This window comes from Pyxicephalus adspersus, chromosome 2 (genome assembly GCF_032062135.1).
Source record: "Pyxicephalus adspersus chromosome 2, UCB_Pads_2.0, whole genome shotgun sequence".
Taxonomy (NCBI): Eukaryota; Metazoa; Chordata; class Amphibia; order Anura; family Pyxicephalidae; genus Pyxicephalus; species Pyxicephalus adspersus.
In genome coordinates, this window is record NC_092859.1 from 4,740,096 (window position 1) to 4,767,032 (window position 26,937).

Below are 26,937 nucleotides of genomic sequence, written 5' to 3' on the forward strand. Positions count from 1 at the left end.
GATTGGGCAAAAATCGTTCGTAAAAAAAGTAACCAACGACGCCGACGAACGAGGAAAGTCGTTGGAAACGAACGACCGGACCGGCGGATCGGATTGGACGACGATCGTTGAACATTCGTTCGTGTGTACGATCGTTCGTTGATCGTCCATGGTCTGAGCATGCGTAATGAACGAACGTTCGTTCACTTTCCTGTCATGCACATAGTTCCTCTATCGCTCAAACGATCGTATCTATTGTGTGTACAATATCTACGAACGATCGTGTCGTTATCTCTATGTGCAGGATCGGTGCTATACGATCGTTCGTAGATATCGTGCAGGATCGTTCGTCGTTCGTTTTCCAACGATAATAATTGGAAGTGTGTACGTAGCTTTACTCTGTGGCATCCGCTCTGGTTTTTGTACATAACTGTTTGGTTAAAAAGAAACCTAAAGTCTCCCAATGCCTTCACCCAAGTTACTTTAAGCTCAGGGACTTCTTCACTTCCTCTTGCAAACCATGATACCTTAACAATGGTGTTGTCAACACAGCTCTCTGCATAATTTTGAATAATAAATGATGGCGCCCCATAGGTGGGTCTCTGATACAGTGTGCCTACGGCATTGGAGTTAGCTCTGGAGTTAGGTATTGTTATTTTTACTACACTTCAATGAAATAGCAGCACAATTCAGTAGTGAGTGAGTGAGCATTTATTGTAGTGGATATTCTGTACTGTACGTGTTAATTACAGATCCATATTAGATTCATGCAAGCGCACATCAGATTGTTGTAAAATGAAAATGTTATTGCTAATTGGGGAAATGTTAATTATATTAATGGTATAATTGTCCCAGACATAATTCACCATTCCTCTAACAACTGCCACATCTCATTGTTACGTAGGGTAATGACAAAAAAAAGAGAAGGGGGGACTTTTCAGGCAGAAAGACATACAATACAGCAGTATTAAAAATATTTCAAACTTTTAATTCAATGTATTAAAACCCAATAAAAATAACACAACCATTTCCAATAAACATAACAAAATGTTTAATATGTGCAAAAATTTCTTGTAGATCTGATTTCAAATCCTGATGAAGCGGATATCTTCTGTGAAACGTGTTATAACTGAGACACCAAAAAGTATTAGGAATTGTTGTATATTTATTGGGTTTTATTATATGGAATTAAAAGTTTGGAATATTTTTAATACTGCTGTACTGTATTTTTATTTCTGCCTGAACCCCCTCCCCCCACTTTTTCCCCATTTACCCAATAGGTGAAATGATATAAACTTTGAAGCTTTAAGGACATAATATTTACTTGAAGCCTTGAAGACATATTATATACCTGAGAACAAAATTGTATTTTGTAAATGCAAGGCAAACTTAGATTGTACATTTCAAGTAGATTTTATGAACCCTTTATTGTACATTTCAAAAAGTAGATTTTGTGAACCCTTTAATGACCAGAATGTACTTAAAGAGGTATTCTTTGATTTAGATCTGTGCTGCTATATTTGTTTTAATACTAGATTGTTTTTCACAGATTTTAAAGAGTACGTATAGCCATATTATAGTATAACATATTATTGTTTAACCTCTGGTAAGTTTAAACTGAGTTTGACTCTTGATGGTCATTGTCACTAAAGCAGTAAAAGTATTGGGATTCCAACATTTTGGAATTTTCCAGAATGGAAATGCAATGGGGACACTTGCGAACAACCTAAAAAAAGAATACTGTTTTTCCTTGCCCGTCTCACAGTCTGTGAGTCTTTGAAATCCTGCAGAGCTATGACCTCCAGAAGGTGTCCAATGCCTGCATGTACCTTAAGCTCCTGATGGTTCCATCTGTTGGCCAAATATATCACTACAGGAAATCACAGTGATAAAGTCTAGCTGATGTAACCACTGCATATGGCAGGGGATACAGTTATCAGACACACCCAAAAAAATGTAAAAATTCTGTTGGTAGCTTTGCTTTGCAAGAGACTACAAGTTCTGGTAAATGGCCAATAGAACAGCTTAGCATAAACAGCCGAGTCATGTCATTTTTTAGAATGTGATAGTGCCTTAAGCCACAGTTCCTTATTTCCTGGCAAAAGTCCTAAATTTAACCAGTGTTTTGTGCAGAACCCTCCTGATCTCATTGTTTCTTAAACTATAAATGATTGGATTTAACAGTGGAGACACCACAATGTACAACAACGATTTGTACTTGTTCATGTAGCTTGAGCTCTCGTCAGATGGTGCCATGTAGACGACGATTAATGTCCCATAGAAAGCACAAACTGTAGCCATGTGGGAACTGCAAGTTGAAAACGCTTTTCTTCGGCCATTAGCAGAAGATATCTTCAGAATAGTGACTAAGATCCAGATGTATGTTGTAATAATAAAAGCAAATGGTAGAAATATGGCGATGGACGAAGAAATAAAATCTTGGAGCATCAAGCCAGAAATGTCGGAGGTGGACAATTCAACAACTGGTCCCAAGTCACAGAAAAAGTGGTCTATATAATTCAGGCCACAATAATTTAATCTGTATATCACAATTATTTCACTTGACACTAAAATAAAAACAAAGACATATAACCCGATGATCACCTGAAGACAAATATAAGCGTTCATGAGTGATGGATAACGTAATGGATTGCAGATAGCTAAATACCGATCATAGGACATGATAGCAAACAGAAAACATTGTAAAGAGCTGAAAAAACCAGCAGAATAAAGCTGCGTAATACAACCAGCTAGAGGTATTTCTACTTTATCTTTGATGATGACCTCCAGTGTCACGGGCAAGACAGTGGTGGTCAGTAAGACATCGGATATGGCCAAATACTTGAGAAAGAAAAACATTGGAATTTTAAGCTGATCAATAACTGATACTAAAACAATGATTAAAATATTTCCACTTAGTATCATTATATAAGTCAAAAGGAAAGCAAAAAAGAGAAAAAATCGGAATTTATAAAGACCTCGAAATCCAAGTAGTTTAATATGTGTCACCTGAGTCTGGTTGAACTCACACATTCTTTATATTTTACACTATTCCAGGATACTGAATAAGTATTTTTTTTGTCCTGTAAAAATAGAAATGTATAATGATAGAACACTTACATAATATTCATTTATCTCATTTTTATCATAATGCTCTTGTTTTAAAAAGAGTAGGAAATGGCTACAACACCCCATTTGTGCCCCGTTTTGGTCCATCAGCCCTTGATAATACAAAATAATATATTACAGAATTTTTAGGAATTCATAGTTATCTGCTTACTAACCAGTACGGAAAGTAATGTAATATTGGGACTTGGGACAGTTTTAGGTCAGTGGTGCCTTTTCTTGAGTACACAGTAGTAACAGCTACTAGCTGTTTATATGTAGAGTTCCAGTTTAAACAAGTGAAAACAAAGAGACTGTCAGACCTCACGTGCAGCTTGTCTCACAGATCTTCTAACCTCAGTCATGGAAGGGACTGTGACACTGTCCCTCAAAAGGGCTCACAAGCTAATGTCCCTACCATGATCATATGTCATTATTGTAGTCTAAGGTCCATTTTGGGGAAAGCCAATTAACCTACCTGCATTTTTTGGGAGGAAAGCCATTCAGACACGGGGAGAACCTGCCAACTCCATTCATACAGTGCCCTGGCCGAGATCCGAACCTGGGACTCAGTGCTGCAAAGGCCAGAGTGCTAACCACTGAGTTACCGTGCTGCCCCTAGGCTATACCAAGAGGTAACACTGAGGCTCACAGCTTTGGAGTCGATGCTGAACCACCCAAAGTTCTGAATATCGTTAAAATTAAGGCCGGTTGTTCAAAACCCATTTTCATGGGCATTTAAATGTGGTGTGGTTGTGGTGTCTTTTTTCTGAAGATCCATAAAGCATTTCATATTAGTCCTCCAATGAACCACCTAAATAGACTTAAAACTAGATCAGCCCTGCCATTACAATTGATAAAATGAGATCCAGGTTACCATTTAATGTTGATGGCTGATCTAGAAGAACTGACGCATCAACCAACACAATGTACCTTGCCGCCATATAAACGGTGTAGACAAATATTTTCAATATTGCCATTTAATACCTGTGTTTCAAAGTTATCTTTTCCTATTCACAGTCTTCACTTTCTGTGATAAAAAGCAGAGGTGTTCGGTTTTCTGTTTTCTCAGACAAATTCAGATAATTGTCAGGTGTGGAGGAGACTTTATACTGTTCATGTCGGAAGGGAGCGCTCCTAGGGATTTTATTAATGATATGACAACCCCCTGAGCATACCAGCATGGCACCTGAGCATTATGAATATGACTAATTAATATTATTTGACTGTATAAGCAATCTCACTTAATTGTATTTGACTGTATAATCTCACTGTGTGAGATTAAATGATGCCCAATGACCAGTGCCCAATAATGCTTTTCTGACCCTAGATGTTGTCAGCCTTCCAGTTGGAATGACAAAATGGGACACTAGGTATTGGCATCATTTAATCACTAAATGTTCTTTCTAGCCTGTCCTTAGCCATTATCAAATGCCCATGATTGCCATTTTACAAATCTTTCAGGTTCTATGAGTGCTGAGCCTAAATCTTCCTGAAAACTGTGGATATCTAATAGTGGATTAGCATTACTTCAGGGGACAGAGTCAGAGACAATGGGTGATCCAGAAAACCTTGAATGGATCTGGTCCAGGATTGAAAACATTTGCTAACAAATAGCAAATGACTTTGGAGAAATCCATTTTAGGTTTGCTGGGTCACCCAGCCTTACTGATAAAAGTATATCCTCTCCAGCCTTGGAGAGCTTTAATAAATCAGGCCCAATGTGAGGTTACAGCTACAACCACTTTTTTGTTTTTACTTCACTTTAATGCTGTGGGAAAAGCTGTTTGGAGTTGGGCTTCAGCCCTTTTCACAGCTAAAATGATGACAGCAGGCAAACAAACTCATGGACACAATAGAAGCCAAGGTTGGGTTTACATTTTTTACAATGCTCACTTCACCAGCGCACGCTGGACAATAGTGAAACCAATGCATAATACATGATCAGGCAGCAGTAGCGTAGTCCAAATTTCAGGGGTTGGGACAGGATAAAGCCAAGATCAGGGTTCAGAGGAACATATACTTCACCCTGCAAAAGAGAGATTTTAAGGCTGAAATGCATGGGAGATGCCAAATATCATCAGATGGAGCACGTCTGCAGAAGATTCTACTCCTAGTAGATGCAAGTAGGTGGTTTTCCTGGAGTCACATGCTACAGGCCAGGAAGTAGGCACAACATGGGAACCAGGAGTTAAATGGACAGCGAAGATGGCTGGAGAGGTATTCAAGGTAAGAGTAGCTAATAAGGGCACATATCTTTTAGCCCTGTGGGCATTTGTGTCATATTTATCTGGACTGGCCCTGTAATGATTAAGACATTGGACCCAATTAATTAAAGCTTTCCAATGCTAGAGAAGATACACTTTCATCAGTGGACCTGCGTGATCCATCAAACCTGTTTAAAGTTATTAAAACTCTTTTCAGTTTCTTTTTTTGTCCCAATGGGGAGATTTGCCCTTTCACTCCCAGAGATGAATGAATGTGCCTGGGTTTGGTTTGTGAATGGTGTGGATATTGCCCACAAGATTTTGTGAGAAACCCCATTGAAAACCATAAGGGGTAAATTGTTTGATTGCTTATCCAATTCAAGTCATTTGTAAGGCTAAAAAGCAATTCAAAGGCATAGGAAGCCAGGGACCATGGGGAAGGGGTACTAGGGTACTAATTTACCAATGTCAAAATTACAAATGATTAAAAAAACATATTATCTTTTTCCACGTAGAACTGTCAGATTAGATCTACCTAACACTTAGGTGGGCTTAGTCAATGCATGTTTTATTTAAACAAATAGGTTTGAATCATCCATTACTTAAATAACTGGCTTTTGTGATTCAGTTGACTTAAAAATCTTTATAAGTTGTTTCTTATTTATCTTGGTGAACTGGCAAAGTTTGAGATTCAAAAATACCAAGGATTCAATTTTAATAGGGATGTCTGGATTCATCACTATCGTGAGCTCACTTTGGGTCTTGGTGACAAAATATAGGTTGTTCAAATGTTGGAAGAGTAACTCTGTACAGATGTTTTAGAATATTTTTCTTTATTGCAGATGAATAATGGATTCCAAGCAGAGCCAATGTGCCGCCATAGAATCCTGGATGAAAAAGGGGTGCAGCCTGCCTGATGTCTTTGCGAATATTCTGTAACCTTCTCTGGATAACACCATTGTGCATATATAGATAAAGAAGTATAAATAAAAGAAAGGGGATGGGAATTCACCATTTACTGTTGACAGTAGAGCAGGTGTCAGTAAAGCGGGTGTCCTATTGGAAGATCTCACTCAACTCTTGTAATGGGGACAACAAAAATTTGGGATTTCACCTCATTTTTTGCCCTGCCAATTTTTTTGGGCAACGGGAAAACTTGAGGGTATGAGTGAGATATGAAAGGGAATAATATTGGTTTTTGTATTTATAATACACAAGTCTTTTCACTAAATGTCCCTCAAAGGGTTTCACAATTTAATGTTCCAACCATAGTCATTAACCTGGGTGGTTCATTTCTGTCCAGATTTATATGTCTAAAAGCGGTACATTGTTTTTCATAAAAATTTGTTTTACAGTATAATATAATAGTATGAGTATAATAATGCTGAAAACACAAAATCATGTCAAAATAATACATTAAAAAGTAAATAAATAAATATACTCATACTATTATAATATACTGTAAAATAAATGTTCATGAAAGACAATGTACTGCTTTTACACATATAAATCCACTGTATTCCATTAAACAGTTATTTTGTATTAAATGCAATACAAATAGATTTGAAATTCCCGCCACTCCCCCAACGCAATGGCCGCACATACCGATGTCACCTGGACCTTCGCTGACTCATCGAATGCAGAGGACGCCAGCCAGAGGATGTGAGGGAGGACGCCGGCGGATCAGGTGAGGCTCTATTTAATATTGTATTTCACTGTTTTAGCTACCCCGAGTGTGACCCGGGGTTACCACTCAGGAGGTTAAACAGTCTAACACCAATTTTAGGGGGAAGCCAATTAACTTTCTAGTATGTTTTCAGGATTTAGAAAGAATCTGGTCTCCCCCTGACCAAAAAAGAACTAAAAAGAATAAATATACTATATATACATTTTATTTTTCTACTTTCTTGTTGTGTCTAATAAAAATGTCTCAATTTATTTTTTGTTAGCACATCAACAATATACATGAATTCCATAGAGACATAACACAGAGTATTACAGAGATATCCAGGGACTTTGTTAAGTGACAACAAAACCATTAACTACTGATAATTAAACACTGAAACCTCAGTCAGTTATGAGCTGTATGTTGCAAAATATTGCAACTCAAGCTCTAGGAGATTATTAGAAATTAGTGATGGGAGATTTTTACAATGTAGGGTAATTAAAAACCTTTTCTGATTACAAAAATTAGGAAGTTGAATGGGCAAAATTCAGGATGAATTTAGGAAAACAGCAACATTTGCTGCAACTACTAACAGCAACTACTAACATTTCTTAACTGCGTATTAAGCGTAATAAAACTAAAACCAAAATAAAGCATCAAAAACACATTTACCATCCCTGCGTGGCCACACCATGAACTGATGACTGGGGTACGCATTATGCTGATCTGCCTTTATAATCATGGAAGGGCCCTTGAGTCCATATAGGAGACATGTGGAGTTTACCATTATGGAGAACAACAATTTCGTAATACATATGGTAATACAAAACAAAAGCAAGATATTGCAATTTACCGGCCCAGTTGGCCACATAGGGGGTTCTTCCAAATGCAACCATGCTCCAAAAGCAAGTTGGTCAATTTCTAGAACCGCAGTAGAAGCAACATGCAAAAGATGGTCCCCAACCACTTTCATTTACTTGAATGGCAAAGGTTGTGACCATGGTTGAGCCTGCAGCAGAACACTGTGGTTCTGAAATGGTTTTTAACTAATGATTTTAACAATGCCACACTTTTTGCCCTACTGTGACTCAATGGGCCTGATTTATTGAAGCTCTCCAAGGTTGAGGAGGATACATTTTCATCAGTGAAGCTGGGTGATCCAGCAAACCTGGAATGGTTTTCTTCAAAGTCATTTGCTTTTTGCTAGCAAATGTTTTGAATCCTGGACCAGATCTCTTTCATATTTGTTGGATCACCCAGCCTCACTGATGAAAGTGTATCTTCTCCATCCTTGAAGAACTTTAAAAAATCGTGCTTGATGTATTGTATCTATGGAGAAGCACCATTGGCACCTAAGACACGACTACAGAACACATGTGCTTTGCCATGCAGATTTATTTTAATAGAGGACCCCCCCTTTCTTTTCCCCCCTCCATACTTTTTGAGGGTTCCTGTACCTGTTTAAAACAATAAATTAGACAAACTACTTCCATGTGTAACTTTTAAAGGACAAACAGATAGATAACTAATATAATCAAGGGAGCAGATTCATATTCCATTCAGATAGAATCCTGTGAAATCAGTACACAAGACCAAGAACCCAAAAAACACACTGATACAATAACATTTTATATTGGAAGCATTTTTTATTTTCTTTAAACATATACTGTAACATTTACCGTGTACTACTACACTACCTTTTCTAAGCATGTATACTTCCCGAGCCCCGCTCCCACAGCCCTCATAATTAGATCCGTCTAATGGGTATGACAAAGAATTTTACCCGGATCTGAGGGTCCGGTCACTAGAGTTAAACACTGGCATAATGGGTTTGATGTTATTTCTGAAGACATGACACCAGGACACAGAAGGGCTTCGATGTTGCAGAAAGATGGTGGTGAGGGAGCATGGTTGGGTCAATAAGTGTAAAAGCCTGGGGAGTTTACCTGTGGACAGTTTCATGGGCCCATATTGCCCATGCACTATTTTCATTTTTATTCTTTCTTTAATTATTGATCTTAAAGAGCCTAAAAGATATTTGTAAAGTTCTTTTGATCTCATGGTTCCTCAGGCTGTAGATTATGGGATTCAGTAGAGGAGTGACAACAATATACAAAAGTGAACTAAATTTGTTTAAGTTGTTGGAGGTCTGCTTGGCTGAGTTTAACGACACCGTGATCAATGTCCCATAATATGCACATACAGTGGTTAAGTGGGAGCTACAAGTGGAGAAGGCTTTCCTTCTTCCACTGTTGGAGGACATATTCAGAATGGTGAACAAAATTATGGCATAGGTTAGGACAGTAAAAGCAAAAGGAAAGAAGACCATAAAAACTGAAACAACTAAGTCAACCTGCAATAAAAGGGAGGTATCCGAAGTAGCTAACTCTACCGTCGGTCCAAAGTCACAAAAGAAATGGTCAATGTTGTTGAGGCCACAAAAACGCAACTGGCCTACTAAAATGATCTCAGTTGATATGAAAACGACCAAAACCCAAGACCCTCCAATCAAACGAAAGCAAATTTGAGGTCTCATTATTGAAGTGTAATGCATCAGATTAAAAATAGCCAGGCATCGATCAAATGACATTATAGCAATAAAAAAACACTGCACAAACCCAAAAGTGAAAATGAAATGCATTTGAGTGATGCAGTCTCTGATAGAAATGCTCTTTTCATTTAATATGATGATATTTAGCATCAATGGCACCACAGTGGTGGTTAGTAGGACATCTGCAGTGGCCAGATGTTGAAGGAAGACAAACATTGGAATCTTGAGATGATCACCATCTCCCACCAAGACAATTATGAGGATATTTCCAAATATTATGAAAATATAGACCAGCAGAAACACTAAGAAGAGCAGAATTTTTAATTCATGAAGACCTTGAAACCCAAGAAGTAGGAAATGCGTTACTTCAGTTTGATTGCCCTTACACATTCTCTATTAAAAATAAAAGCATAGGAATTAGGTTTTCATGGAAATAATACATTTTTATACATTAAAAATTTTGTTTCTTATTTATCACATTTTATATGTCAATGATTCATTACTAATATTCTAAAAAGTGTATTATTAATTATTAATAAAGCAATTCAATGCAGGCTAGGTTTGTTGAAGATGACATATAATAACACACTGCAGTGTCCCCATATTAATAACACACTGTTACAGTGATATAATAAAATGTTAATGGAAATAAACTGCAATTTTGAAAGCCAGCCACATGTTGAGTGCTTTAAATGATCCATAGAACTTTAGAAATGAGACCACTAATTCTAAACCATTGTATAGCACTGTAAAAGAATCATGGCCTGTATATGTTATTAACAAATATAGGTAATTGCATGTATACAAAAAAAAAAAGAGATGGTCGTCCTTAGAAATAGTTACTTAAACCCATCAGTTTGAAACCCTTTACTTTTACCCGGTTCTCCTGCAAATAATGCCCTGAGTAGCGATGCTCACTCCTCATCAATGAAGCAAGCTATGGTTTCACAATGGCTGGACTTTGTTTATCTCCATTACATAGTGTGTTGATGATTTTTTAAGAATGAATGGGATGAATTCTTACGCTTCATCTTCAGCTCAGAATGTATATTGGACACTTTTGGCCTGATTTAATAAAGCTCTCCACGGCTGGAGAGGATGCACTTTCATCAGAGAAGCTGGGTGATCCAGCAAAGCTGGAATGGATCTGGTCCAGGATTAGAAACATTTGCTAACAAATAGCAAGTCACTTTTAGGAAATACATTCCAGGTTTGCTGGATTAACCAGTTTAATCCAGTTTAACTGATAAAAGTGTATCCTCTCCAGCCTTGGGGAACTGTAATAAACCAGGCCTTATATATCTGGATAGATGAGCAGGTTTTTACTGTACTATAAATGTTCTAAAAATTAAAAAAAAAATGTAGCCATCATATAAACAAATGATGACTTGTTTTTTTTTAATGATTTTTTGAGTTTTTAAGAGAACTTTAGCTAGGTTTCAGCCAGAAACATTACTTTACAACTTTAAAAATGGCTTCAGGAAGATAATATGCTCAATTATAAGACAACATCAAGCATGTTGCATCTATTGCATAGAGTATTCAAGAAAAATATACTCCGTCCATCCTTTATCGATACCTGTGCTGTCATAAGGGACATTAATCCATCAAATAGTATTGGTCATCATTGTCATTGAAACAAAAACTGACGATAAATCAGGCTTGTCCCCAGAACAAGAGGTAAAGGGAATCATTTGGGGACAATTATTTAAGAGGAGAATTACCCTTAGTCTGGGGTGATTTCCTCTAACTTATAATTGTTCAGGTTTTCCTTAATCTTTTGCCTAAAGGATGCAAGTATATGAAAGTAACTGACACCTTAAGATGACTTTTACCCCTTTATCTTTATATGTAATGATGATGGAGTCAACTGTATGTACACTTTTTAGGTTCTGATTCTAAATCATTGAATCACTGTGTGATTTGAGATCAGTCATACAATTTAGGACTACTAAGAATAATGAATGGATCATACCAAATCAAACCAAATCAAACCAAATCAAGCCCAGATGACAAGGCTGAAGTTGTCAGATTGTGGACATATAATTGTTTTTCCATAAGTTGGTCCTTCCCATTAGGTTTGGGAAAGGGTGCATGTAAAAAAGGAGGAGGATAATCGGTAATAAAGTGGATGGATGCAGTTACAGAAATTATAATTGTGTCATTGCCAAGGCGTATGACCCAAACAGAAGAGTGCATGGATAGTGCTTCCTTAGAATAAATCATCAAGACTTGAGATCAGCATATCGGCACATATTCATTATAAGCAACAATGAATTATTCTCCAGGCCAGTGAATGTGACAATTGTGAATGTAAATGCAGAATTCAAAAATTATTAAATTACAAATGAGTTCAAGGATTGTTTATTAGGCATGGGATCTTTGGACAGTTTTTGTCAAGTACTTCTTTCTCTTGTATTTATATTGTGCTGTAGGATATTATAGAATATTTAGAATGTGTGATGTAACTATAGCCATGCAACGGCTACGGAGCCTGGGACCCCTCAACAGGTAAGTGGGGGGGATAGAGTAGACAGTATCAAAGAGCTGGAGTCAAATCTCAGGACGGTTATCAGTTACAGAATACTCTCAGTGTAATAAAAAGTTTCGAATCTAAGAGGAATACATAAGCCTCTGCATAGAATCACTCAAATTAGGTCCCATCATTTACGCTTTAATGTTCCCATCACACTTTTACATACACTGGAGCCATCTTGGTTATGTACCAGTTCACCTTGTGTTTTGTGTTGTGGGAGAACCCCAGCACTGGGAGACCATTTATACCCCAAGTTTTTAGGAGTCCCCCATAAAAGGTAATTGTATTACCTTTCCATTCCCTATAACAGGCCATGCTGGAGCAAAAGAGGTAATTCAAGGTTTTGGGACAAACCAATACCACATGGCCAGGGATGCTTACATCAGTCAACTTTTTACATATGGCAGTATTTTAAATGTAAATATATTAATTGGGGTTGTTTTTCTATATAAATTGTTGTTTAGTATTAGATAGGCATGTAGGTTTAGATGCACTATTCGTAGTTTACTCAAAGGATGACAACACTGCTGCCTGATGAACCAATAGTGTTGTCTCACGAATAATAGTGGAAAGTCAATAGATCTGATGCTAAGATTGAGAGGTAATGGGGTTTGTTTTTTTGTAACATAATCCTGTTTGTTATCTCTAGAGATGTATCATGCATGTTTTTTGACCATAGTTACAACATTGTGATACTGGGATTTGGTATTTGAAGGCCTTGCACAAAGCAGCCAATGAATTCTACTCACATTAAGCAACATAAGATCTCCCAAGTTTTGTCTCTAGTGTCATATTCATGGGAAGTTCAATACAATTATCATTCATGCCACATTTATGGTTGCTTTTATAGAGAGAAGAAGTCTTTAGGGATTCAAATTAGGAAAGTCATCACCAGAAATTCCCAGGGGCATCTACATCAACAACAACTTTATTTACATCCGTGTCTCATTAACACTAAGAAAACAACTGGTTAGAATCCCCCCCCATGTTGTTTTGATTGATCATCATCATCAATGTTTATTGTAATCTGTTGTATGTAAAGTTGTGAGGACAGAAATAATGGAGTTGATTTGTTTTTCTAGATCAAACACAAAAATGCTTAAAATTTATCTTTTTTGGGTCACCAAACTGAAACAAGCTTGATGAGAGCACCCATCAGACCTTTTCTCTATGTTTTTGTTATTTTGGTATGGAGGCATGTATGATAACCCTGATCCGGCAGCATTTACATTATTATTATTATTAATAAACAGTATATATATGGCACCAACATATCACACGGCACTGTACATTAAATAAGGGCTGCAAATGACAGACAGATACAGACAGTGACGCATGAGGAGGAGAGGACCCTGCCCTGAAAAGCTTACAATCTAAGAGGTGGGAAAGCAGCAAACAATAGGAGGGGAGATATGGAGTGGTGGGTGAGTAGTGAGGGTTTAAGTGACAGAAGAAGAGGAGAAAGCAAGTTTGAAAAGATGGGTTTTAAGGACTCTTTTAAAGGAGCAGAAAGTAGAACGCCAAATGTGATGTGGAAGAACATTCCAGGCAGCTCTAGAAAAGTCTTGGAGCCGTGCATGTGATGAGATTATGAGCAAGGAAGTCATTAGTAGGTCATTGGAGAAGCAAAGAGAGGGGCTGTTACAACTCTACCCATCGACCATCTGCTCAGCATGTAGCTATGAATTTTCCACCATTCTTGCCACCCGCTGCACAGAAACTGAGGTTGTGCAAAGCTAAATGGGATTCTGGAGAAGGTGCTGCAACCAATTTACAGATTGTTCACCTCTGTCCTGCCAATGGCTGTTGGGCCTTTTTAAACCTCTCCAGTTCCAGATTCAGGTTGCTGAATGCTCAGTGCACTTCCTCCCTCTCTGCCAGCTAGTCGTCTGTTTGGATTTTCTGTGTTTTACCTCAACCTGTTACCTGAATCAGTACAGGCATCAAGCAAGGCAGACTTTGGCCTGTTACCTGACCTCACCTAACTTGACCTCGGCCTGTTACTTGATCTCACCTTGCCTTCCGCCTGGCGCCTGCCCTGAACTCGGCCAGTCCAGCTACCTTGACTGGCTGTTTTCAAACCTCATCACCATTCCAAAGCCGCAGTCTTCTGATCCGTGTCACCTCCTGGTGGGGAGAACCTGGGGGCTATGACCTGGTGACCCCCTTGCAGCAAAGTAGTCCGTTGGCCACTAGGGTCACCAGCCCATTACTCCTTGTGGGGTGCTCTGATGAAGACCCAGGGGTCACTTAGATTCTGCGCCTCAGGTAATCCTGGGTCACCTGCCAGGGGAAGGAAACCTGTAAAAGTGGCTATGGGTCTGTTTTTCTATCAGGTTGGAAAGGTGGTTCAAGGACTGTTTGAGGGATTTAAAGGCAAAGCACAGGAGTTTGAATTTGTAGATCTCTTCTTTGACTTCCATTTCCATTTGGCTGCAACATTACCTGCAACTCTGTAACTTTTTAAGCATATGCAATTCTCCACGTTCTCTTTATCCCCTGCACAGATACTGGGGCTGTGCACAGCTGAAGGGGATTCTGGAATGGACCTTTTTAAACCTCCTCAGTTCCAGGTTCAGGTTGCTGGATCCTTTGTGCATTAACGCCAATTAGTTCTCTGTTTTCAACTCTGCCTTGACCATTAACTGCCCTTATCTCAGCCTGGTATTTAACATTGCCTTGTCTGCTGCCTGCCCTTACCTTTGCCTGTTACCTTACAATGCCTTGTTTGCTGACTGCCTTGACCTTGGCCTGTTACCTGAAATTGCCTTGTCTTCTGCCTGCCCTGATGTCAGCCTCTTACCTGACATTGCCTTGTCCGCTGCCTGCCCTGACCTCAGCCTGTTACCTTACATTGCCTTGTCTACTGCCTGCAACAACCCCTGCCTGCAACAACCCCTGCCTGCCACCTGACCTTGGCCTGTTCAACTACCTCTCCATTGCTAAGCTGAAGTCATGTGAACTTTGTCACCCCCTGCTGGGGAAAGCCTTCGTATTGCAAAGTAGGCTAGAAGCCGCTAGGGTCACCAGCCCATTGCTGCTTGTGGGGTGTGCAGGTTTTACTTGTCAGGGGGAAGCAAAGCCCGTAACACATGGATTCTGTTTCAGAGAAGATGAATTACTCAAATTGAGGCAAAATATTGTAATTCATATGACATTTATTGTAGCATACTTACAAAAAATAGGTTTTCCTGTAAATATTACAGAAAACACTTGTTGGGATATGTAGTAGCCATTAGTCACATTCAACTGGAAATGTTCAAGACATTTGTCAGCCTTTTGAGATGCTTCATCCATTCTATCAGTGCAATACATCAGCATGTATATGTAGATCGCACGCACCCCAATCCAATCACCATGGAATGTGACATTGCAGATACTGATTGTCCAGGACCAGGTGATGTGGAATTTGTTGAATCACCTTGTTCTGTTATGATAACCCTATCCTTGGTGTCAGGAAGTCTGCATAGGTTTTGACCACTGATTTACATGGCTGAAGGTGTGAATGGCCTTACAGTAAAACAATGTAACTTTGATTAGATGTCTCTGTGTGGGAGTCCTTTATTTTTAAATTTAATTTTAAAATTGGGCTGTTTCAGAGGTAAATACATGTGTAAAGCAGCATGAAACTAAAGTATCCTTAGAAGAGGCTTTTTAGACATATGAACACACTTTTTGTATTTCTTCTAGCATCGTTCTATGAGCAGCAGGGTCCTTGCTGTTCTGGCATGGCTGTACAAAGCCACCTCAATAAATACATAGTTGGCCTAATTTTGTATTGGGGCCCTTGGTTGTCCTCCAAAACCTCAACCATAATAAACACCCATGTGATAAAATAGGCAGCGCGGTGGCTCAGAGGTTAGCACTGGCCTTAGCAGCGCTAATGCTATCTGCATGGAGTTTGCAGATTTTGTGTTTGTGATTGTTTCCTCTTGGTACTCCTCCCACATTTCAAAAACATGCAGTTAGGTTTAACTGTGTCATTAGACTGTATTAATGACATATGACTATGGTAGGGACATAAATTGTGAACCCCTTTGAGGTACAGCTAGTGACATTACTATGGCCTTTGCAGAGCACTGTAATGAGTCGGCGCTATATACATTTTGTATAACAATAATAATGCTAATTGTGAGCAAGCTCTTCTTATTCAACATAGGTAGCTTACCATGATCTTTTGGCTAATTGAGCAGACCTTCCCATAAACACACAAAATCTTGTGAAGACCTCACCCAGAAGAGCTTAGCCTGTTTTTTAAATCTGCCAAATAGACAAGGCGTTGCCTTGTTGTAACAACGTAATTGGTGGCAATACAGGGGACGTTCTATAGACTGATCTAATAAAATGCAAGACACGTTCAATAAAGCTAGCCTTTCTTATCTTCATTCTTAAAATTTTGGAAAAGGGAACAATATCTGTTTAAATCCAAATCCGTCTTCCATTACTCACCTACCAGTACCCATCCTATGTATATGATTTATATATTTATATAAGTGAGAATATATGTTTATATTTATAAGATGAATATATGTATTTACATAAGTCACGTGACACCTGTTTTCACAGGAATTGGTTTGAATGGCAAATAGGCATTAATGAATTGAGCATTAATTAAACTAGAAGAGGACCAGTACTGGACTGCATAGCACAGGGCAAACTTTTTGGCTCAGGTCCACAATACGTTTTTTAATCTGAAAGATGGCCCAGGCCAGTACCAGATGGATGGAGAGTGTCTGTATGAACTGATATAATTTACGTGTAAAAGTGGCCCGGATTAATAAGCCCAATGGGCCAGTTATGGCCTGTGGGTTCTAGTTTGCCCATGCTTGGCATAGTAGGCGAGTCTAAAGAATATACTTGAAAAAAAGAAAAGTATGGTAGCTGTAGCTGCATATATTGAGACAAATAATAAAATATATTGGGTATAATATAATAAAAAAAGTTTTTTCTTTTATAGATTTTTTTTTTTGTTCTTGAGACTAGTTAATATTATGGGAATTATGTAGTCTATATATTCATATATTTACACATAAATGACATTTAATATTAGCACTGTGTTGGATCAATAGACATTGCATAGACAGAATCTCTTTGTAATCAATATTGGAAGCTTAGTGCTACACTAACAATGTTACAGAAACAACGATTCCACAAGGAGATCCTTAGCACAGAGCTATCCTGGGAGCTCATTTTACACTCGTTAGTTTATTTGTAACATAACAAACACTGAAGCCTCTGCGGATTATCGGCTACTCGTTAGAAGAATTGTTTGCTAATTTCACAATAACCCCGAGGGCTTTATTTGGAAGAAGTCACCTGAGCTTCAGGGAATGCTAATATTGACATAAGTTTAATTAAAAGCATTGTCTAATCCCTTGATATGTTAACGGTTATCAAAACATAATTCTCTTTTTCTATTTTATTTTATTTGAACCTAACATTGAAATGATTCCTATTGTAAATGTATATTTTCTAATTCTTTCATAAGCTTTAGTTATATAGTTTCTCTTTTTTTGCAATTTTATTTTGCAATATTATATTAAAGGTTTATTCCACCAAAATAATAACTTGAAATAAGAAATAACTTAAAATATAAAGTATAATACATTAATAAAAAAGCAAACAATAAAATTATATGTCCTGTAGTTTGTGCTTCATCAAGCAATAAAATTCATAGAGTTACTAGATATGGGGCAAAGTAGAAAGCTCACAAAATATATGGTCAGAATATCACATGGGCAGAAGGGATCAGAAATAGATTTGAGTGGTGTCAGCTTGACTTCTCACTAAGATGTTTATTTATAAATGTTGTCATACAGGATTCACCAAAAAACTTTTACCCAAAACTTACATAATTTTCACTCTGAATCATAATTCATCATTTTGCTAGTTGAACCCAAAGTGAAAAATATGAATGTTTTGTTTAAAAGTTGAGTGTATTTTGGATGAAAACATTTAAAAATAGACTTCTTTGTACAGGTGCATCTCAATAAATTAGAATATCATTGAAAAGTTAATTTATTAAATTTAAAATATGAAACTTATATATTATAAAGATTTTATACACACAGAGTGAAGAATGTGAAGTTGGCTAAGGTATCTGTTGCTATGTGGTTGGGAAAAATTGGCAATTGGCTCCAAAGTTTGATGGCGGCACAAACAGGCCTTATTTACTGTAAAAATGAAAGGCTTGGCTTATAAATTTTGGGTAAAGTAGAAATTGGCCAGTAAGTAGCAGCTTACAACCATAAGGTTAAACATGGGGTAAAAAAAAAAATCACATGCAAATTAGCTTGATAGCAATGTGAAGAGGCCTAAATGTGAACACACAAGGAGCAGGGAACAAAAATAAGCACGTAGCACCTGTGTTTGGGGTAAAACAACATTGGCCTTTTGCACAATTTTGCAGTAATGACAAGACTAAATGTGAAGGCACAAATGCCTCCTCTTAAAATAATAAAAGACCTCAATAGGTAAAGCCTGACCAGTAGTATAACAGTTTAATGGCAACACAAACAGGTACCACCAGCTGTTTCACTAGCATCATTGGAGATATTGCTAATGGATGGAGAAGAAAAGGTGAATTTACGAGTGTTTGAGGTTGCCACTAGATTCTCACCTCATACTCCCATTTGTTGGTTTAGGAGTACGTTCTGATTAATACACACACATCCCTCTGCCTTCCCTAGATATTCTCAGGTGGTTCTCTGTTTCCCCCGGGCAGAAAAGGTGAACACAGTCCCAAAGACCTGCCTTTTAGCTACTTTTACCCTACTTTGCCCTCCAAACGTTCTGACCTCTTCTAAAAAAATTATCTGCCTGACTAACTGAAGTTGAAGAGAATAAGGTTATGCAGACAAAGTCAAACTATTTGACCTCTTGGATTATCTGCACAGATCTCTGTTTTCCTATTTATGACCCTCAGCATCAATACCTGGGCTAGCTTTTACCATGCCCTTTATCGGCATCTACCTACAGCCCTGTCCATGTAGCAGTTTCCCTGGTCATCTATCAGTCACTATGCCAGTTTTATTTCCAATACTTTTATTCTGCATGTATGCAAGACCCAATGGAGGCTGGATGCCTTGCCCAAACACTGAAAGGGGATGTCTAATGGTGAGCACTAATGGTTGTTGCTGTGAGGCTCTACCCAGGATCAAAATCCATGAGGCAGTTATGAGTCAGTGCTAAATTCAAGATTCACTAGTTTAGAACAGTATCAAACCCTGGGGAGATTAAATGTTCTGGTCAACCTAAGTCTAATGGTCCCCAGGATCTGCTGTCCACTCTGGGAAACCAGGACCACAACAGCGGCACTGAGGCTCATATATGGAGGAGTTTACCTTGGAACTTTTCTTGGATTGACCAAGTAAGGTCCATATCAGGGAAAGCTCTACCCCGGACCTGCAATGTTCTGGAGGCAATAAATATGTGCCTAATTTAAAGACTGAACACAAAAGTTTGGTAGTCTATAGGAAGAAGATGGTTCCTCTTTTATGATTATTTATTATTTTTCTATGATATATATTATGATGAGTAGATACCTCATATTGCTTTCCTCTCAAAAATACATGTTCAATGAGAGTTGAACTGTCACAAAGGAAGTGACATGGACACCTGGAAGAAGGAACCAAATGTAAACAAGGAAATTGGTTCTGCTGACAATTAAAAGGGGGTATCCCTCCATGTCTCCAGTTTCTAAAGTAGAACTTTCATTATTTTTATTAATAAAAATAATAATAATAACACTCAAGTTTACTGATAAAAAGCCATAAAATCATCTGCAAACTGGTAGGCCCCGTGTCACCCTGGCTTCCTTCTTCTTGGGACTGGACAGCAAGAGCAACTATCCTTTTCTTTCTACTTGCAGCTTCTGCTTCTCGCTGCGCACGTGTGTGACCTCAAGCACTTTTTTTTATATTCCAGGAAAGCCCCTTATGGCGAATGCCTGATATTGGGCATGTGAAGAAAAAACACCCTAAAGACTCTTGGCATATGTGACGTATGTATCTCAGGTGGCTGTGGGTTTCCACTTTGGTCTTTACCATCATAACAGTAAAAATGGAAGAGGGGACCTCCCCAAAGAATTTTATCAAAATGTAAAAAATGATATTTTTACATTAAATAAAAGGTTTACCATTATATTTATCTATGCATTGTATTTCTTTTTAGAAATACAGCTAAAGATGTTTTCCCAAAATTGATGCAATATTTGTTAATGAAATAAGGCCGGGTTAAAATTAGGATCTTTCTTATAAAACTTCACTTTATAATTGTTTTCAACACCATGAGCACTACGACCAGTACTGACTTCAAGACTTGGGAATAATCTTTTTAAAACATAGAATCATATTCCAAGAGTCTGCAGTCATACCAAGAAGCTTTGTACAAAGCATTCTAAATCTGGCTGACATAAAATGATGAGTAAAGGGCAAGCAGCAAACTTTCAGAATGGGGTTGATTTAATAAAAAGTTTAGGTTGTTCACTTAAGTGAATTATGACCTTCTTCTGTTCATGGCACAAAATCTTTGCAAGGGATAATTCTGCATTTCATGCAGTGAAAATTAACTTTGCAAACAATACCCAACTTAAGAAATAGGATATTTACATGGATGAAAGTCATCTGAGCCTTATCTTATTTACTACTTGCAAGGAGATAATAATTCACCAGACTAAGTGAACTCCCCATTTAACTTTAGTAATTCAACCCCAACACATATGATTGTTTCCTGGAAATGCTTTGTGAGCCCTACCTTGTGTTCTTATCTACAACTGAATGAATGTAACATTTTTACAATAAATTATATGATTAGCAAATTAACTAAGTTGTTACTATTGCATTAATTTTTATTATCTTAAGGATAGCTAATCTAAAAATGATGTTTTTTTACATCCTCTTAATAGTTAATTGGACCCTTTGGGATTAATAATATGGTAAGAATCCCAATGGGAAGAGGGCGTTAACTATATAAGATTATCCTCAAATAAGTTCTCATTGGTATTTTGCAGTAAATGGGAATGGTTAATACTTTTGCAGGAGCATGTTATTATCTTTATGAAGTTAACTTACTTTCTATTGTGAAAAATGGAACCAATGGGGTTCAAGGTGAGAAGATTGGTATATTAACTATTAGCTGTTGCCAGCAGGGCTGACACAACCTACACCATGCATAAAGTATATGTAAACTCGCATGTTTTTTTTTAATATTACTGGTATTAGTGTTTATAGATTTCCAAAGCAAATCATTTTTTGTAAATCTAGTGCTGAGGCTTACTTTGAGATCATGCCAGAAACAACATCTCCTGGTTCCATCACAACACCCTTGTCAGCTTGCTGTGAGCACAACCCCAGGGACCATTGTGCTGCCTATTAGGTTTGAATGGGAGGCTGCACAACAGCCGACCAAAGGAGCTTACAAGCAGACTGGCAGTCCATCAGACACTGGCTTAGCACTGTCAGCTGCAAGAGAAAGTTTAGATAGAGGCAAGCATAAGACTTATGTCTCAATGTATAGTATTTTTTTGCAGATTCACTAAAAAATATTTGCATAACACCAATCATACTTCAAATAGTTTTAAGTTTACATTTGCATTTTATATAATTATGCAAATAAGGACTTCTGACATATAATTGACTTTCCTGATTTGAATATTTTCCAGGTCAGTAACTCAGGAAATATTATTGTCAAATCAGCCATCAAGGCTGGAGGTTAGCAGTGGCTAACTTCCGGGTATAATAATTATATTTATTTATTATAATATAATCATAAATTATAATATAATAAATAATTTAAATCATCATTATAAAAAAGAATGAAATAGACCGCAACAATGTAATTTATCAAAAAAAAATCTTTTATCAAAATGTTCTCACTGAAATTTTTCAAACAAGGATGCAATATTATTGATAAATAATAATATAAAATAAATGCAGATTTTAGAAAAGAATAATATTTACATTTTTAGTAGACATCCCGAGTGTGATAGATTTTGAAGCAGGGTGTCCCACATTACAGTCAGGACAGTAGAACCTGGTTTCTTTGCGTTTCTTCCTTCCTCTCTCATCAGTCTTTGAGCAGCAAACCACGCACATCCTTGTAGGTGCCGCCTTTTTCTGGGTTGGTGGAATGTATTCGGTGAAGTGACAACCGGTCAGGCGTTCTGGGTTGACAACCTCCTGTCTTCAGCTTCCAGTTTGCAAACAATGATGGCAGGTTGCGCCGGTTAGCCCAAAGGGTTCCATAGCCATCTGTTCCGTGTTGCAGAAGGAACTCCTAAGGCTCAGGAGAGGTGTAGAAATTGTTATGACACAATAGCCCTGACCTAGCAATGGCTCAATGAGGGATAGCACTGAAGATGTTGCCAATCCTAATGGCTGTATCTGGGGTTGAACTGTGTCCCTTTTTCAGTGTAAAGTACTGTATTCCAGATGTAGCCAGATGAGGATTCGCACAGCATAAACATTTTCACGCCAAATCGTGCCCTCTTTGACGCAATGTACTGCACCCAGCTGAGCCTCCCCTTGCAAGCCATTAGACTTTTGTCAATGCTGACATCTCTTTCTGGCACATAGGTTTGCTGGAAATATTGTAGAATCATCTGAGACACTTCCCAAATTTTCTTCAGTTTTGGTGCAGGATGGGTAGTCTCATCAAATTCTTCATTGTTTGCGAAGTGCAGGTACTTCATGATGAGGGAAAAGCGGTATTCTGGCATGACTGTGCCTAAGAATGGAGTGGCAATCATTTTGTTCTTGGACCAATACCACTTCTGCATGGGTTTGCCCACAACTCCCTGCAGGATCGCCAAGCCCAAAAACAGCCAAATGTCATCCTTGGTCACAGGTTCCCACTTTCTGCTTCTTGCAAACCTCAGGTGTGGAGCACCTTGCTGTTGTCCAGCGTACCTGCATAAAACAGAATATAAAATGCATTTTAGGATATGTTATAAGTAATATGTTAGCAAACACAGAGCAGAATACATGTTTGCATAAAAAAAAAAAAAAAATTAGCAAAAAATTTCTAAAATTTTAAAAAGTTAGCAAACACAGAGCAACATAAAAAAAAAAAAAAAAAATTAGCAAAAAATTTCTAAAATTTTAAAAAGTTAGCAAACACAGAGCAACATATATGTTGGCAAATAAAAAACTTGGCAAAAAAATTCAAAAAGTTAGAAAACACAAGAGCTGCTTAGCTGTTTGTCTCTGCAACATTTTTTTCAAAAACTTAACCAGTCAAAAACAAGATCAGGAATGCCAGGGGGGCGTCGCATTCAGCCTCAATTTTCATCCCTGGTGCCTGGTGAATCAATCACAATCAAGGTCAAAGACAAAGTGATGAAATGATACATTCAGGAAGTGATTTAAAAGCCATCAAAAGGACAGATCAAGGTCAGGGCTAATAGTGGGCAAAATGTAAATCAGAGCACTGGGCATGATGCCTGGTGCACTAAAATGTGTTTTTATACTTTTCTTTTGTGTTTTTTTGTTAATGTTACTGTAAAAAAAATTTAAAAGCAGATTACGTAGAAATCCTGCATGGTGAATCACATCTAACTGCAGATGCGAGCAGCGGGGTGGCCCGGGACCCGGCCGGCATTTAACAGCAGATTACTCAATAATCTTCTTTTAAATATCCCACCCGGGGCACGCCCCCCAATGAAGAGGCGCCCCGGCATCACAGCGGGCCAGAGGTAAGGGGGGCGTCCAAAGTTACCCCAAGTGTGGCCCCGGGGTTACCGCTTTCTGCAAGTTTTTTCCACCCTGAGTCACACTCGGGATTACCACTAGGGGGGTTAAAAAAAATGACTTCAACCTTTTCTATGTATTCTATTCAAATCTGCATCTACCTCCCAATTGTGTTCCCATGATCATTTAACAGGTTAGAATGGCATTACTGTAATAGATTACTTAGGTATAGTCCAATATTGTCACTACTAGGAAGCTGTGTCCACAGTAATGATGTGAAGCATAGTGGGACTTATTTATTAATGTCCCCAAGACTGGAGAACATAGACTATCATGGGAGAGTTTGGGTGATCCAGCAAACCTGGAATCGATCTGCTCCAAGAATGAAAACATTTGTCAACTAATAGTAAATTATTTTTTAATTAATTCATTTATTTTGCTTTGGTTTGCTGGCTGAACCATGGCCTCCTATGACAGTCTGTCTTCTACAGTCTTTAATATATCAGGCCCAATATGTGTGAATAGGAATGGCCTTTCATTGCCTTTGTGAACCAAGAAAATCCTCCTCTGGGTCCTTCTCTGATTTTATTTCACACTTAGGATACTGGGACCTGACTTAGTGGCAAAGACCTCAGTTGGTAAAAGGGGAACTTTTATTTGGGGGCAAAGTGAGTCTATGTTAGGGACAACCTGTGAAAAGCTATATATCATTACGTGTACAATAATTTGTTATAATATATGGTCATTCTACATTTTTACAGCTACACAACTAGAATGAATGCAGTAGAGAAACTCTTGTCTTGAGATGTGTTCCTACCCACACTGAAAGGGGTTCTGAGAAAATAAAATATATTCAACGCAGAGTCCTGAATCATGGAGAATACTTACCTTTGACTTATTCAAGTCCAAGCGTTTTAAATGAAGAGTCTAATACTCATATGTTTTATTGGGTGTCTAAGTAAATTTATGTAAAGAAGTAAGTGCACATCATAAAATTTACTTCTTTCAACATATAGCAAACATCTAAACAATGCTTGTGTTTTTATTCTTATATTCTCCTAATATTCTTATACTATTTTTATTCTTATATTCTAAATCAGTGTTTCCCAACCCAAGTTCAGTAGATAGATACACAACATTCTCTGAGATCTACCTAGGGAGTGGATGATGGCACTCTATGGAAAGCAGAGGTTAGCACTCTGGGCTTTGCAGTGCTAGGTCCCAGGTATATATATTTAAGATATATATATAGCTATGGTAGAGACTTTAGCTGTCCCTCAAAGGGGCTCACAATCCAGTGACATTACTATGGCGATGCGTAATTTGTTAGCGCTATATAAATACTAGTTAATAATAATAATAGTTAATTATAGTTAAGTTAATAATAGTAAAAATCTATTCAACATTCTTTGAGATCTAGCTTGGTAAAGGTAACTATGCTACCACCACACACACACATGTTTTTAAACTTTTAGTTTTAGTGGGGGGGCCATTTGAATAATTTGACATAGTCACTGAGGTGAAAGGTCCTCTGCAGAAGATTGATTTAGACTTATTTTAATTAAATAGACCAAATGCTGATCACCTAGAAATGCTGACTTACTATTTCTTTTGTCTCATAGTAAATATGAAATGAAGAAACCTTAAGTCTAGTTGATTTCTACAGACCACAAAAATCTGACCACATTCTTCATAACATGATGAATTCCTGCAACCAGACAAGAATCACTGAGTTTGTTCTGCTGGGGATCCAAGGCTCTCTAACTCTTAAATACTCACTTTTCGTCATACTTTCTATAATCTACATTTTAACAACAGCCGGTAACGTCCTCATCATTGCGCTGATTTTGAGAAGTGAAAAGCTTCATACCCCAATGTATTTCTTTTTGTGTCATTTATCTTTTTCTGACATCCTAATGTCTACCAATGTGGTTCCATATCTACTGTGTATGCTATTAGGCAAATGTAAAACTATGTTGGTGAGTTCCTGCCTAACACAGTACTTTTTTGGTTCCTCTGCAACGGTTTCTGAATGTTTTCTCCTAACAGCAATGTCTTATGATCGATATTTGGCCATTTGTAGGCCATTATACTATAATAACATAATGGGTACTAAGGTCTGTGTTCATCTTGTTGTTTGGTCCTGGTCTCTTGGGTTTCTCCTTAACCTGTCCTCTGTTATTCCTATGGCTCAAATGGAGTTCTGTGGTTGTAATATTATTGATGACCTCTACTGTGACCACGCTCCTCTCCTCAGTGCCTCCTGCTCAAACACCTACATCATAGAACTGGAAACTATTATATTTTCTATACCTATAGTTCTATTTCCTTTCATGTTTGTGATGGTATCTTACGTTAGAATTTTCTACACCATCTTGAAGATTTCCACTGCCTCGGAAAGAAAGAAAGCTTTTTCCACCTGCAGTTCTCACATCATAGTTGTGGCAATATACTATGGGACCCTAGTTTCTAAATACACAGCACCTGCTTCTGGGAATACACTAAATATCAACAAAATGATCTCACTTCTATATACCGCGTTTACACCACTGCTGAATCCTGTTGTATATAGTCTACGGAATCGTGATATAAAAGAAGCTATGCATAAATTCATTAATGTTATGTAACATTTTGAATGGGAAACTGGGTTTATTTTTTTTTTTTTGTAAATAGACCCTGTGACCACGTTTGACTTTTCATTCTGAGCAAAGTTGTAGGAAGGACAAAGATGATACTCACCATAGCTTTTAGACATCTCCAGTGATGATAAATCACCATCGTAATGAAACTCCTAACCTCCTTATCATTGGCGTTTCCTCATGACTCCTTACACTTCTTACAAAACCCCCCATTGGCCTGAATTTTTAAAGCCCTCCAAGATGGATCTGGCCCAGAATTGAAAACATTTTCCAAATATTATCAAATGATTTTAAGAAATCCATTTCCGGTTTGCTGAATCACCCACTTTCTTCTTCTTTGATGTTAGAGAGCTTTAATAAATCAGGCAGTGGCATTGTACAAGAAGCCCCCTTTCCTGCTGACCCATCATAAGCATACAAGACCTGGTAATTGGGTATTTGTGAAGGCAATGGCAGGATTCTGACAGCCTGACTTGGGTGGCACCTCAATGTTCATAGGAGTTGCTGATTTCAAATCCATAATAGAAGTGCCAAACAGAGAGAGCATTTCTATTATCCGATAAGAAG

General features: G+C 37.8%; 3 protein-coding genes across 3 annotated transcripts; 1 reads left to right on the forward strand and 2 right to left on the reverse strand.

Annotated features, from left to right (window-relative positions):
* Positions 1 to 2,067: 2,067 nt before the first annotated feature.
* LOC140322252 (olfactory receptor 5G9-like) lies at positions 2,068 to 3,012 on the reverse strand. Its single transcript, XM_072398836.1, has one exon. It carries the CDS (start codon positions 3,010 to 3,012, stop codon positions 2,068 to 2,070), a length of 945 nt encoding a protein of 314 aa, XP_072254937.1.
* Positions 3,013 to 8,962: 5,950 nt separating this feature from the next.
* LOC140322253 (olfactory receptor 10A7-like) lies at positions 8,963 to 9,898 on the reverse strand. Its single transcript, XM_072398837.1, has one exon. It carries the CDS (start codon positions 9,896 to 9,898, stop codon positions 8,963 to 8,965), a length of 936 nt encoding a protein of 311 aa, XP_072254938.1.
* A 15,530-nt stretch (positions 9,899 to 25,428) lies between these two features.
* On the forward strand, positions 25,429 to 26,358 carry LOC140322254 (olfactory receptor 5G29-like). Its single transcript, XM_072398838.1, has one exon. It carries the CDS (start codon positions 25,429 to 25,431, stop codon positions 26,356 to 26,358), a length of 930 nt encoding a protein of 309 aa, XP_072254939.1.
* The last annotated feature ends 579 nt before the right edge of the window (positions 26,359 to 26,937 follow it).

Bases quoted from the DNA above. Each gene is read 5' to 3' on its own strand.
- LOC140322252 (XM_072398836.1), bottom strand. From the start codon at position 3,012: ATGTGTGAGTTCAACCAGACTCAGGTGACACATATTAAACTACTTGGA.
- LOC140322253 (XM_072398837.1), bottom strand. From the start codon at position 9,898: ATGTGTAAGGGCAATCAAACTGAAGTAACGCATTTCCTACTTCTTGGG.
- LOC140322254 (XM_072398838.1), top strand. From the start codon at position 25,429: ATGATGAATTCCTGCAACCAGACAAGAATCACTGAGTTTGTTCTGCTG.